The sequence below is a fragment of the Stenella coeruleoalba genome (genome assembly GCF_951394435.1).
Source record: "Stenella coeruleoalba genome assembly, chromosome: 16".
NCBI lineage: Eukaryota > Metazoa > Chordata > Mammalia > Artiodactyla > Delphinidae > Stenella > Stenella coeruleoalba.
In genome coordinates, this window is record NC_137162.1 from 40,821,424 (window position 1) to 40,835,119 (window position 13,696).

The following is a 13,696-nucleotide window of genomic DNA, read 5'->3' on the forward strand; positions in this document are numbered from 1 at the left end:
AGTCATAATGTATGTTTCCCAGTAGAGTTACAAAGATTGGACAGTTAAAAATTTTGTTATTTACCCTCTGGATGATTTTAAGATCTACAGACAGCACCTGTAGGGGAAATGGAGCTGTGACCATAGCACTGGAATCCAACTCAGTGTGAGTTCTACCCAAGTAAAAGAGTATTAAATCAGAGCTGAGGGGTAGACTGCAGAGTCTTTGACTGTAAAGCTAGAGGCAGAAATAGTATTCAAGTTCACCATAGTGCAGCTTGTTTTCTTTCTTTTAGATGAAACTCTGGCCTTGCTGATACCGAGCATAATATTAAAAATATCAGATCTTGTTAAGTGTAAATTATCCCATTAAATGAAAGAATACTATTGTTTGTGTACAATCTTCCTGAATGATAATGTAGGTTTTAAGTAAGAAAAGCCTTGAAGAAGCAAGAGCTATTTCCACAGCTGGTGAGAGGTGCCCCTGTTTTGACAGTGACAGCAACAGAAGCATGACCCCCTTTATAGGGTCTAGCTATATGCAAGAGTTATGCTTTGCTTATGTGTCTACCTTCTGTCGACATGTCTTTTCTGAAAATATTTTGTATTTTTGACTAAAATAACATTCAGACAGCTTTGTGGAATGTTCGTGAGTGATTAGAAACTGATTTAGACTTCACAGAATTATTGTTGCAATGGAACAAATGCAGGAAGCACTATTTGAAAACCCTCTGTCTCATCAGACACCCTACCTCTTCTCTTCCCTTTCTAGCCCTTCTCTATGCCAGCCCTTATTTCCTGCACTGATATTATTTAAACAGTAAGAGAGAAAAGGGGAAAGCAAAAGGAATAAGAAAATTCCTTTAAAAAATGAACATATTTGTGTACCTGTGTGTGTCTTGTTGTTGTTTTGAAATGCCTTAATTCATTTGTCACATTCCTTGCCTGAAAAGATTGCTAAATCTCTACGAGGAGACATATTTGTTTTCTTTTCAAGCTAAGTATCCATAGATTGAATCGTGATGTCTATGGGGTGGTTTTGGCAGCCATCAAGTGACATTTTAGGGTGGACAACAGTGGTCCTCTGTGTGTTCTCCAGTGCCATCACTCTAATTCCCTCAGGTATCTTGGCATCCAGCCCCCTTCCCTATCTCTGTCAGTGCACCATACTGTCTCTCCTGTGCTTTTGAGAACAAATAAACCTCATCTATTAAATTTATCCTTTTGTGAATGTCATCCAAATACAGTCAGGTGCTCTGTGACTTTCCTGTCAATAGTTAGCAGATCTTAAAAACCAATTGATCATAATGCATTCCTGAAAAAAAACCAAAACAAAAGTAACATGAGAGTCTTATGCATCTTCCCAGGTAACATGTACTTTCATATTTGCAATTTTACATGATGTTTCCAGGGTTTAGGTTCAATCCAATTCACGATTATTACAATGAACTATTCAGGGCAGTAAGAAAGAGAAAGTGATGTAGGAATAAAGGAGATTACATTTAGGTAACTCCTTTATGAGCTTCTAGATAACTACTGTTTTGTAAACTTTAACATTAGGAGAGATCTAGGTTATCTGCTCCCAAAATATTAGAATAAAAAAAAAGGATTGTATGAGTAATTTATCCCAATGAATGAAGGTTATGGGAACTGAAAAAGTGTGTTCAATAGTAGGCCTCCATTGTTTTGTTGAAAATCAGCTATCATTCTTACGGTTTTTACTTTTTTTCTCCATGAATGCTTTTTAAGATACTACCTTTATCTTTGGTTTTCAGCAATTTGACTCTGAAATGCCTAAGTTCGGTTTCTTTTTAAAATCATTCTATTTGTTTTTTATCGTGGTACTTGAATCTGTAAGTTGATATTTTTAATCAGATTTGAAAAATTCACAATTATGTTTTCAAAAGTTACTGATTAATGCTTTCTTTCCTCATCTTCTGAACACTAAATATATGTATGTTAGGCCATGTGATACTTTTCATTTTTTAAAATCTTTGTTCTCAGTGGGCTTCTGTTTGAATATTTTCTACTGTAGTGTCTTAAAGTTGACTAATCTCTCTATGTTGTATAATTTGCTCTTTAGATCATCAAATGGGTTTTTATATCATTATTGCATTTTTCAGTCTAGTTTTACCATTTTCATCTGTTTTTCAGAGTTTTGATTTACTTCCTAATCTTCCTCGTATATTCATTTATTATATCTATCTTTTCCGATAGGTTCTTAAACTTATTTTTAATAGTTATTTTATAGTTAATTTATGCTAACTTCAAAAAGGCTTTTTTTTTCTGTCATCTGTGGTTCACTTTTATGTTTGCTTAAATGTATTGTTATTTTTATTGTATACTGGACATTATAGATGATAAACTCTACAATTTGTTCTTTTTTGTGAAACATGTTGAGATATTTTAGTAGTAGGCAGTGAAATTATTATTATTTTTTATCATCTTTATTAGAGTATAATTGCTTTACAATGGTGTGTTAGTTTCTGCTTTATAACAAAGTGAATCAGCAATACATATACATATATCCCCATATCTCTTCCCTCTTGCGTCTCCCTCCCTCCCACCCTCCCTATCCCACCCCTCTAGGTGGTCACAAAGCAATGAGCTGATATCCCTGTGCTATGTGGCTGCTTCCCACTAGCTATCGATTTTATATTTGGTAGTGTGTAGGCAGTGAAATTATTGTTGGATCACCACAAAGCTGTAGAGGCTTTGTTTCTGGCTTTTGGGACAATGCTTAAACATATGCTTAGATTCTTTGATACTTCTCTCATTTTCAGATGTGGTCATGACTTCTCCCTTTTTGATTTGTTTGTATTGAAAAGAATATGACAGACTTGATTCTGGTTAACTTCTGAGGCTAGATCAGTAAAAATGATTGAGTTTTTCACTTGTTTGTTGGGATACTCTCACTTGTTTCCTCTTTGGAAACTTAGGCTTGGTAGGTCATAAAGACAAGTCAACTTCCATCTCTTTCATTAGAATGCTTGAAATCTGCAGCCCTCATGTTAGTAATCCAACAGTCCTGAGGCACTCTATGCTCTTAAGAAGCCCAGGTCACATGGAAAGGCCACAAATAAGTGCTCCAGGCAAAATCCCAGCTTAGGTCCAGCATTGCTAACATCAATCACTAGACATGAGTAATTCCATGAATTCAGTTAATTGCAACTCCTATATTCCAGGTCACTTTCTTGTAAATATTTCTACCTATAATATATGTCACATCCTAATATTTTTCTTTTTCTCTCCTTTTGGTTTAAGCTTGTACAGACTTTTCCTCAGAATCTATCGCTCAAAGAGATACTGCTACTGAGGATATCTTTTATAGAATGAAGTTTAGTAAGTCTGACTATCGCGTACTTAAGGCTAGTGTTAGGCTCAGAAAGTAAATGAGGTTTTCAAAGTGCTAACACATCCATGAGTTTATGACCCAGCAAATGTTAATACTGATTAACCATAAATTGGTTTATTTGCAGTCTGTCTCCACATAGTGTGACTATGTGCTCTCTCATTTATAAACCATCTGTTCTGTTACTGGATTTCTGCCTGGGGTATGTATATAGGCCAAAATTAGGAGAAAAATATATTATCGTAAGATAATTTAAAAATTTACAATTTAAAGAACACATATTTTGTAAAGAATTGCCTTTACAATACGAGAAACAACCTTCTTGTCATGGGAGCTCATCCCCTCTTTTCTGGAGCAGTTGACATGAGCTGGTTTTGCTAGACTAAGCCAGGTCACAGAAGACAGAGGAGGGAGAGAGGGTTTCTCCAATAACATGACTAAAATTTCTATGAAACATTCCTGGTTGAGCAGTGGAGGCTCTGCAGTGTTACTTCCTGGGCTAGAAGTCCCTTTGTTATAGAGAAAACCTGGTGTCCCTATACTGAGACGATATATACATAAAGCAGTGTGGGTGTGAGTTTCCCTCTGCTGGAGCACTCTTATCTGTATGTCCAGGCTTGAAACCAAAGGGATAACTATGGGGGCTCAAGGAATCCTATGCTTTTAGAAACACCTTTACTTATAAGTTGCTTTCATAAAATGTATCATATGTCAGTAATGCATCTTGCACCATGCACATTGCACAACATTGTATCTGAATAATGATCATATTTTATAAAAATCTTTTTAATGAACAATTTTCACATATACTATGAGAGAAATCTTTGTTTTCTTAAAAATAAATATGAATAACTATGAAATGGTCTTGTAACTAAATGAAATACTGTGCATTTCAGATTATATTTACTAAAAGATATAACTGGGAAATGCTTCCAAACAGATGCTAGTCTTCACATCAGTGGCTCTCAGATAGATTGTTGTAAGTACCACCTTAACTATTAAAACAAATTCATTTCCTCTTATGACTTATGGAAATAAATTTAGTTATATTATTCTTGCATCTGGAACATCTCTATTTAGTTCAGGAAGGAAAGCCACTCAAGTGAATTGAATTTGAAATGAAAATAATACACAATGTTGTCTTCTGGAATACTTACCATGTCTGACATTTAATGAACAATAAACAATATATGCTAACAGAAACATTTATCTATTTGGGAATCCCTGAAAGACTTGGCTATGGAATACAAACCCTGGCTCTGATTCTTGATCAGCCACTTTTTATCTGTATGATTTTTGGCAAGTCATGTAGCAATTTTCCTTGCTTACAGTGTTTTTTTTTTTTTTTTTTTTTTTTTTAATTCTGTTAAATGTGTGTAGGTAAGCTCTACCTCACGGTGGTTCTAAGAAGTATATGAAATTACATGTGATTTACTAGGGGCATGATACTTGGTACACTGTGAATGCTCAATTAGAGTTAATTTTAAAGTGATTATGGATAATTGCTAGAACAAAATTATGATTATGTTTGTGGTTCCAGAACCTGTCTATACAGAGTGTATAAACAGTTATATTTGATGTAGAAAGAATAACTTGCTATTCATACATGGGTCTTAAGCTTTCCGTTTTAACCATCTTGATGCTGGCTGCCAAGGAGGTACCCCATTTTACAGTATACTTAAAAGCTCAGTTAAAACTGGCACTCACGTTGCTGATAGGCTAATGGAAAAAAAAAATCAAGAAGTAAAAATACTTCATATGATGCAATTCCAACATAATCTTTTTGGCATTCTTCTGACTGGACCTATCAGGAAAGAAAGCTTTAAAACTAATAGAAGTCACTTTGGAAAAGATACTTCATAATACTTGTGAAATCCTACTGTAAGGAAACATCCCCCAAATATAAGAATCTCAAAACATAAATGTCCTTCAAAAATGATTTTCACTTTTTGAAACCTTTTTCAGATTATAAGTTTTCCGTGGTAGTTAACCGGTGATTTATAAAAAATAAATAAAAACCTAAAACGTTGCTTTACTTTATTGATAGCAATGTTGTACCAAATGAACTTGTAGCTACCACATTATACACAAAGAGTTGTGTTGAAAAAAAATCCTTTCTTATTTTTCAATAAAGATAAACATGCCTGGAAATTGGTTATCAAGAAAAAATATTTTGAGACAGGTAAAGTAATAACTAATGACAGTTGTTCAAAACACCTTTTCGGAGATGTAACAAGATTTATGTAATTTCACTGACGTCTCTGCAAGATTGGAAATTAAGCAGTCAGATGCTAGTGTGCCTGAGAATTTCTAACATTCCATCCTAGTTGGAATTTGCCATAAAAATATGTTTTCTGCTATGAAACTAAATATTCTGTGTTTGATTAATATTAGATTTAAAAGTTTGCTTTAAGTTATCCTTTTGTGGTGAAAACCTTGCTTATATTTTTAAATGCAGAGGATAGTTAGGCTTTTCTCTCTTTTTTTCTGTCTTCAGTCTTGATGTCCTACAACCCATGATTAAAGAACTTCTGGCTTCCTTCTTAGTAATCTACATATTTGCCTCAAGCATTTAACTTTTTGAAACCCCAGAGGATCATTTCATGCTAAAAGGTAGTTTGATTTGAAATTTATTGTACTGCTTTTTCCTGTAGGAGCTGGTGTTAAATTTGGTGGTATTTGTTTAATTATACCTGGAAGTTAATCATAAATTATTTGTAAATATAAAGAAATTAGGCTACCTTATTAAATAACAGATGTCACAGAAAGCCCTCATTTGATAAATATAAAACCCTTCATAAAGGCTTAAAATAAATATTTGTTGATGGACAAAACATACATATAAATTTTTTCCAAAAGAAAATATATTTAAACTGTTGTTTAGAAGTCATTGTTCCCTAAGAATAAGTAATCATTTGTCAGAAAGAAAGTATAAGTAGAAAAGAAAATGGTACAGGGTGATAAACATGGGAAATAAAAATAAAAAATAAAACAATGCAAATTATTTTGCAAACTAATATCCAAAACTCATAAATTTAAGACAAAATAAGTTAGGATACTGTATTATTAATTTCTGCCTTCCAAATCAGTATTTTGCATTATCTATAGTAAGAAATAGTATTGTTTAGAATTAATGTTTTAAATTATATTAATATTTTTGAGTTATATTTAAAAATCTATCCTGATAAAGATCTTTTTTTTTTCCTTTTGCGGTACGCGGGCCTCTCACTGTTGTGGCCTCTCCCGTTGCGGAGCACAGGCTCCGGAAGCGCAGGCTCAGCGGCCATGGCTCACGGGCCCAGCCGCTCCACGGCACGTGGGATCCTCCCGGACTGGGGCACAAACCCGTGCCCCTTGCATTGGCAGGCAGATTCTTACCACTGTGCCACGAGGGAAGCCCTAATAAACATCTTTTAACTAGATACCAAAGAACTAGAAATTTTATATCCTGATTTTATATATACAAAAACTAATTCCCAAGATCTTTAAGATGTCTAGCTGATATAGGAGAGCACTGAATTAATTGCCCTGATACCTGCCCATCTCTACATGTAGCACAATACTCTTACTGGAACATTGTTTTTGCTTTTTGTTTTCTGGCTCTATTTGTAATAAATGGATCAGCCGTAAATATTTAACTCAATTGCACTAAAATTTTCATTAAAAAGATATTTACACCATTGTAAAGCAATTATACTCCAATAAAGATGTTAAAAAAAATGTTTGCCAAAATTGTTTACAGTAATAGAGTTGAAAATAATTTAAATGTCACCTTGAAGAGACAAATAAAATGTTATATGACAGTGATAGAATACAAGTTAACAGAATTAGCAAAACCTATCATGAATAAATTTCAAAAACATGTTTGAGTTATAAATTAAGCTAAGTGAGATGTAACATACTGCCATTTATGCAAATTACAAATACCATACTATTCATGGACATGTACATGAGTGTGTATACATGTGTATTAAAAAAAAAGATATTTAGTTCATGGGACAGTAATTGTTAGTGATTTTAATGGTTAGAGCTCAGTGTAAAATACTGTATAATGGCTCTATCTGTGGTATATTTGGATCTGTCCTCCTAAAAGCTGACAATTTAGTTCACAAACTTTTAATTTTTGAGCATATAGAATGCTGTCATTCTGTGAGTTGAACTGTTGTGTTCTACTACTAACAGTAATTAAATCATTATTTGCCCAATTAAAAAAATGTTAAGCATATAAATATGTTTAACTATTACAAGCTTTCCCCCCATACTTTAAAAAATTCTTTGTTTTACTACAGAGAAGCCTAATTAGGAACTATTATAAGTAGGAATCTAATTAATATCAAATTTTAAATTTTATTTTTAGTGTATTCCATGGGTATTTGGTTTCTCAAAGGAAAAAGAAGTCTTGACTTCCATAGGTTTTGCCATCTGATTAATAATAGTAGTTGCAGTGGGCTTCCCTGATGGCGCAGTGGTTGAGAGTCCGCCTGCGGATGCAGGGGACATGGGTTCGTGCCCTGGTCCGGGAAGATCCCACATGACGCGGAGCCTGCGCGTCCGGAGCCTGTGCCCCACAACGGGAGAGGCCACAACAGTGAGAGGCCCGCGTACCGCAAAAGGAAAAAAAAAAAAAAATACAAACCATTTTCGTTACCTGGAGGAAAGATGTATTTTCTTATAACTTAGATCTATCTACTACTTGGAATAGGTCAGTAAAAGTTACACTGGTGTTTAGCAAGTAAAATATTATAATCTGGCCATATTTATGAATATGAAGAACACTTTCTAATTTTTATTCTCTTTCCATCTCTATATTCCATTATAGAGATGGAAAAATATGTTCAGATCAAATCTCTGATTTTATCTCTTATTTGAGATGGACGTTATTATTGTCATTTCCCAATGGGGTAAATTGTCAAGTGACCCACCCAAGGTCACGCAGTGACAGGGCTAGAATTAACTCTTCTATTAAATGCAATATTTTTCTGGTGTGAGCACCAGAAATACAAAGATGAATAAAATTCTATTCTATGATACGAAGAGCAAAGGGGCAAAAGGCCAAGAATTTACTCTGTATTCGAGACAGTTGTTTCAAAAAACTTATTCTTCCGAATACTGATTGTTTGAGATAAAAGACGATTGACACATCCATGGAGCGGCTGGGCCCGTGAGCCGTGGGCCGCTGAGCCTGCGCGTCCGGAGCCTGTGCTCCGCAGTGGGAGAGGCCACAACAGTGAGAGGCCCGCGTACGGCAAAAAAAAAAAAAAAAAAAAAAAAAAAAGACGATTGAAGTTATTATATCATCAGCTGCATTATAAAGCTAAGGTAAGCTGCATGTATCCAGGGAAATATGAACATAGCTAGATAGGTGGATGAATAATAGATAAAGATATAAATATACAAATTATGAACCTGAAACACCCAACTCAATCATGTAAAAAGGCATGTAACTTCATATTGACTATAATTCTTGATATATTTATGCTGTCATTTAGCATTTCTATGGACATGCTGACGGATTATATATTAACATCTTAGTGTTTATGTGATTATAAAAATTGTTTTAAAAGTAAGTGGATAGGTGGAATGTTAGAAAACAGTGTCCCACTCTTCTTAGTACTTGGTAACACGTATACCTGAATGAAATGTATCAGAAAGGATGATAGTTTTAAAATACACATCCTTTCTCCACATTGTTCAAAGATAAGAGTTTGAAGAGCAGGATTTTCTTTGTGTTATCAAACTGAAATACTAAACATGTAAATAGGAAAATCGTTACTGATGTTTATCCCCACCTGACAGAATAATGAGGCCATTTTTTTCAAATGGAAATTTATTTTTGAAACATTGTGTAGTAACAATGCATTTTTAACTTAAATTTTTAATTCATATTTTACATACAGTAACATTTGTTAAAAAAAGTGTTTGGATAAAAGAAACTGGGAGAGCAGTGAATGTGTTGATAATTTTCCAAACTATAGACATTGTTCAAGCCTTCCATATATGTGCTTAACTTATCATAAATATAAAGTAGATTGCAATGAAAGAATACCAATCTAAAAAGTAAAGATTGTTATTATAAAGATCAAAGTCAACAAATGCAAAAACAAGAGAAGAAAAAAATAGAGCAAAAGAATCCATGTTATCATTTGAGTAGAGGAAGAAACTATCAATAAAAAGTAGAGGTCCTCAATATAATTTTGAACCTATCTCTCAGCTTTATCGCTATGTTATTTTCAGGCACCAGTGGGCATCTGCCCTGAGAATGGATTATTAGAACTTTCTGCCTATTTTACTAATTAATTTAAGTGGTATATAAGCCCCACTCATGGCAGAAAGTGCAGAAAGTGAAGCAGAGGAAGAGAAAAAGTAAGGCTCATGAAGTAAAAGAAAGAAAATGTCTTCCCTCAAGAATCAATATTCAATTTTTTCTGGCTCTATGATACATAAATTAACAATATTTTAATAGTAGCTACCATATCCCATTTGGAAGAACCACTTAGCATAAATAACATGTTTTAACATTCCTGTTAACAACGTGGTTTAATAACATGAATGCCATATCACATACAAAATTCAGGACAAACTTTTTTCTGGATTTAAAAAGATGCTTCTGGCCAGCCTACAGTTATCATTCTATGACAACTCTCACAGTTTGTACCTAATGAAAAAGAGAAGTTGAGAGAGAGAGATTAGCCTCTGTGATTTCATGATCTTTGAGTCACAAATGTCCTATGTCACCTCGAATCTATTTTTTTCATTTTCCTTGCCTTGCCCTTCATGCCAACAAGGCCTTCTCTTAAAATCAACAGGTTTAGCAATATTATAGTCATATCAGTCTGTTCTCATCTTAACTAGCCAAGATCTGCTGTTTCTTCTGACTGATTGAAAGCTGGTGCTGATTAAGAACCACCACAAAATATTGCTGTACCCATCTAGGAAAAATAACCACCACTTTCTTTATAAACATTTACATAGAAATGTCATTTACATGAAGTATTCTTAAACATACTTGAATGTCTCCCCTGGATTCCACAATTTTAATCCTGAGTCAGAGTTTTATAGAATAAAGTCCTATCAAAGTTACTATTCAATCAGTCCAGATTTATGCTGTTAGTCGGTAATGCTTTTGCTGCAATGTATACTTTACCTCAAAATATACTGAGCAAATATTTGATTTGGCTACTCTGTGTAAATACTGCTTATCTTTAGGTATGTCCACTAACTTAGGGACATATTAACTTCATGATTGTTTTCACTGAAATGGTCAACTTGAAATGGCTGAAATATGTCTGCTAAGTAGCTGGAAATATTTTGCATATTTCCTTGTAAAAACTGAACATTAAAATACAGCGACATCTCATATATCAGGGTATTAGTCTTCTGCCAACTTTCAGATTTCAGGAACAGTGCTCAGATCCCAATAGTGACCCTGAAAAGCTTCTTAGAATCACTTTTGCTTGAATCCACATACCTTATCCCTATCTTAGGTTTTAATGATTTTTCAATAACAAGGAAAACAAAGAAAGACACAAACTTTCTCACCAGAAGATTCAAAGTAAACTGGAAGATGAATTTTAGAGAGAGGCAGTGACAAAATTAGTTAAATATCACAGCATGAAATTGGAGAAAGAAAAAAAACCCAACATAATCTATATGCAGAAAGAATACCAGGATGCTAATTGAGATGACCCTGGGACATCAGGAAATTATTAACTTATATTTAGTGATTTCTGATTGAGCACGTAGGAAAACACAATATGTTTAATATAACTTCTATCCAAAATATTTTAAACTAAAAACAATTGCTTTGGTGTTTCAAGGAGTAAGCCCTGGAGTTCAATGGTATTAATGGTAATTACTTCTCAAAAGTTAATATGCATAGAAACCACCTTGGGATCTTGTGAGAACATGGATTCTTGTTAAGCAGACCTGGGGGTGTGGGCAAGATTCTACATTTCTAATAAGCTCCCAGTTAATGCTGATAGTTTTTCTGGCAAGAGTGTAGAATGCATTAATTTCCAATAATGTCAGATAAATGAGATGTTACTGTATTCGATCTCAAATACTTTTTGAAATTTGAAATTAAAACATACTACTCATGTAAGTTAAGTTACATACAATTTGTTCACTTTGGAAATAAGGAAATAGCATTATAATAAACAAGTTTTAAAATATGAACTATGTAGGAGAGAAATAGTAACACATTATTCAGTCTTTCAACCATATAATCGTGCATGACAGAATTTTATTGAAATCTGAACTTGGTCAATACTGTGCAAAATTTGAGGTGAGCTACATCTATAAAATACTAAGCCATAAGAAATTCTGAATTCTTTTAAATTATATTGCTTCATCCTTTTTATATCTGGAGAGAATGCAACACACAAGGCAAGTTTGGGGGATTTTTTTCTGAAAGGATATTTTGTTTTCATTTCTGTTAATGGTGAAACACTGTGCTTTGTTCAATGGTGAAAAATCAAGACTGGGTTCTTTGATTAAAAAAATGGATGGACCCAGGCGATCATTTTCTGGTCTACATTTTATGCACATACTATGTGCATTAAATATTTTATGAATAAACTGGAGCTGGGAAAAGTAAAATACTATAATATGTTTGAAGCTATGAATTTACAGCCTTTATTGGCATTTCACATATTATATAAGTTCTTGACCCTGCCAAATTCCTTTATACTGAGTTAATAAAATATTCCTGTTTGGTGGCATTAATGTGAGACTTCTCTGATCTTACTATACCTTCCATACTGAAATTGTGGCTCTAGATGCATTACTGCCTATTTGACCCTTTCTTGCCTCAGGAAGCTTTTGCTCTGATGCTCCAAATAATTATTTAACTTCAAATGGCTACACTAAATTGCCTATTATGATTGGTATGGTTAGAGTGTTTACAGAGTGTGGGGCGCACACCAGGGAAAATTGTAAATGATATTTATAAAAGAGATATGACTTCAAGTGTTGTTTAATAGGTCAACATATACATACGAAAAATTTGAAAAACTTTCTATTGTACAATAAGGAAAATAGGCCCATGATTCTACATAATTTACAGAAGGTCCCCACATTAACTATCACTCTTTGTAATTCAGTCTTTCATTTAAAAAATCAGGATGGTATAGACAGCAACTGTATAAAACCGTTACCTGTAAAATCCTCTAATATAAATTTTTCCCATTTTTTATGAAAAGTAAAATTACATGCACCAAAACAAGTTCTGTGAAGCTAGAGATGAAAAGTAATCTATGTTAATCAACAAAATATAAATGCTTATTTAGTAAATATTATTTCTTCTTTATTAAAATGAAAAACATTTCAAGGCCCCAAAAAACAGCTAAATGTTTAAATGACGTTATATAGTGAATTGAGAGTCTGTCCAAAAAGATATTTATTTGGGAAGAACAATTAGTTGATACAAATGTGAGTGTAAATCTGTCTCTTTTTAAACTTTAAAGCCTACTGTTCAAAGTTTTAGCTTGTGTGCATGATATAAATCCCATACGTTGTTTTCTCAGTGACAATAAAAAGGGCAGTTTATTAAAAACTGAAGTAAAAACAAAATAACTTAAAAAAAAATCAGTCACAGTTTTGTCATTGGTATATGGAGGTTGTTCCAGGGACCCATCCAAAGCTCCTCATCATCTGACTGCGTGTGGTCACTATGGAAGTCCAGAACCTCCTTGATGTTCTTACTGTCAACCATGGACTCTTGTTCAACTGTGCTTTTCAGCCTGTTCCCCAAAGGCTTCACTGTTGTACTGTCAGTCCCCACGTGGTAAGGGGCAAATGTAACCAGAGTTGGTCTTGTGTTCATTTTCTCAGTAGAAAATGGCCGCTTTGATAATGTGTTCAAGGGGACAGTCTCTTCATGTGTCACTGCCAACTTGTCTAGTTTCTTAAAGTGCCTCCCCAATTGAACAGGGGAAGTAACTTTTAAGTTATCAGTGAGGCAGGCACGGCGGGTTCTCACCACAGAGCCATTCTGTGCAATGTATATATTGCCATTGATATTACTGTGGATATTGGGGTTGTGAAGACGGTTTCTCTGACATTCAGGAGCACTGTCTTCTCCAGCTGAGCTACTTTCATACTCTCGATCAACAACTAACTTTATCATTCTTTTTCTTGCCCACTGTCAAAATAAAAAAGCATGAATCATTATCAAAGGAATTAAAAGGGTAAAGAGTACAATGCCTGCAAAATTCAAAACCTTTGACAGAAAGCTATCAAAAGTAACAACCCAAGAGGTAGAGGGAAGAACCTTTTTATTAACATCAGTTTCTCTTCCACAAATTCTTCATTGGTTTGAGAGCTTAATAACTTCTGAAAAATTTTGCTAGATTGGAAAGTATACAT

At 33.9% G+C, this 13,696-nt stretch overlaps 2 protein-coding genes across 8 annotated transcripts in view; one reads left to right on the forward strand and one right to left on the reverse strand.

Annotated features, from left to right (window-relative positions):
- The window catches only part of LOC307174951 (uncharacterized protein), a 592,470-nt gene that overhangs the window by 516,245 nt on the left and 62,529 nt on the right, over window positions 1-13,696 (forward strand). Inside the window, exon 12 of one of the 2 annotated variants that reach the window (XR_013824215.1) lies at window positions 4,228-4,653. The exons of the other annotated variant lie outside the window; for it this stretch is intronic. The gene's annotated coding sequence lies outside the window, so the exon portion shown is untranslated. Of the gene's footprint in view, window positions 1-4,227; window positions 4,654-13,696 lie in introns of those variants that run through there. 2 annotated transcript variants of the gene reach the window in all.
- Window positions 9,495-13,696, reverse strand: part of PCDH15 (protocadherin related 15) — a 1,372,333-nt gene continuing 1,368,131 nt past the window's right edge. For 4 of the 6 annotated variants that reach the window (XM_079899582.1, XM_079899576.1, XM_079899580.1 and 1 more), the window contains one exon: window positions 13,333-13,472. Coding sequence is in view for 2 of the 6 variants with exons in the window: in XM_079899577.1 (XP_079755703.1) it covers window positions 12,921-13,472 (552 nt within the window). In the remaining 4 variants the exon portion in view is untranslated. Of the gene's footprint in view, window positions 13,473-13,696 lie in introns of all 6 variants that reach the window. The other 2 variants (XM_079899577.1, XM_079899579.1) reach the window with 2 other exon arrangements.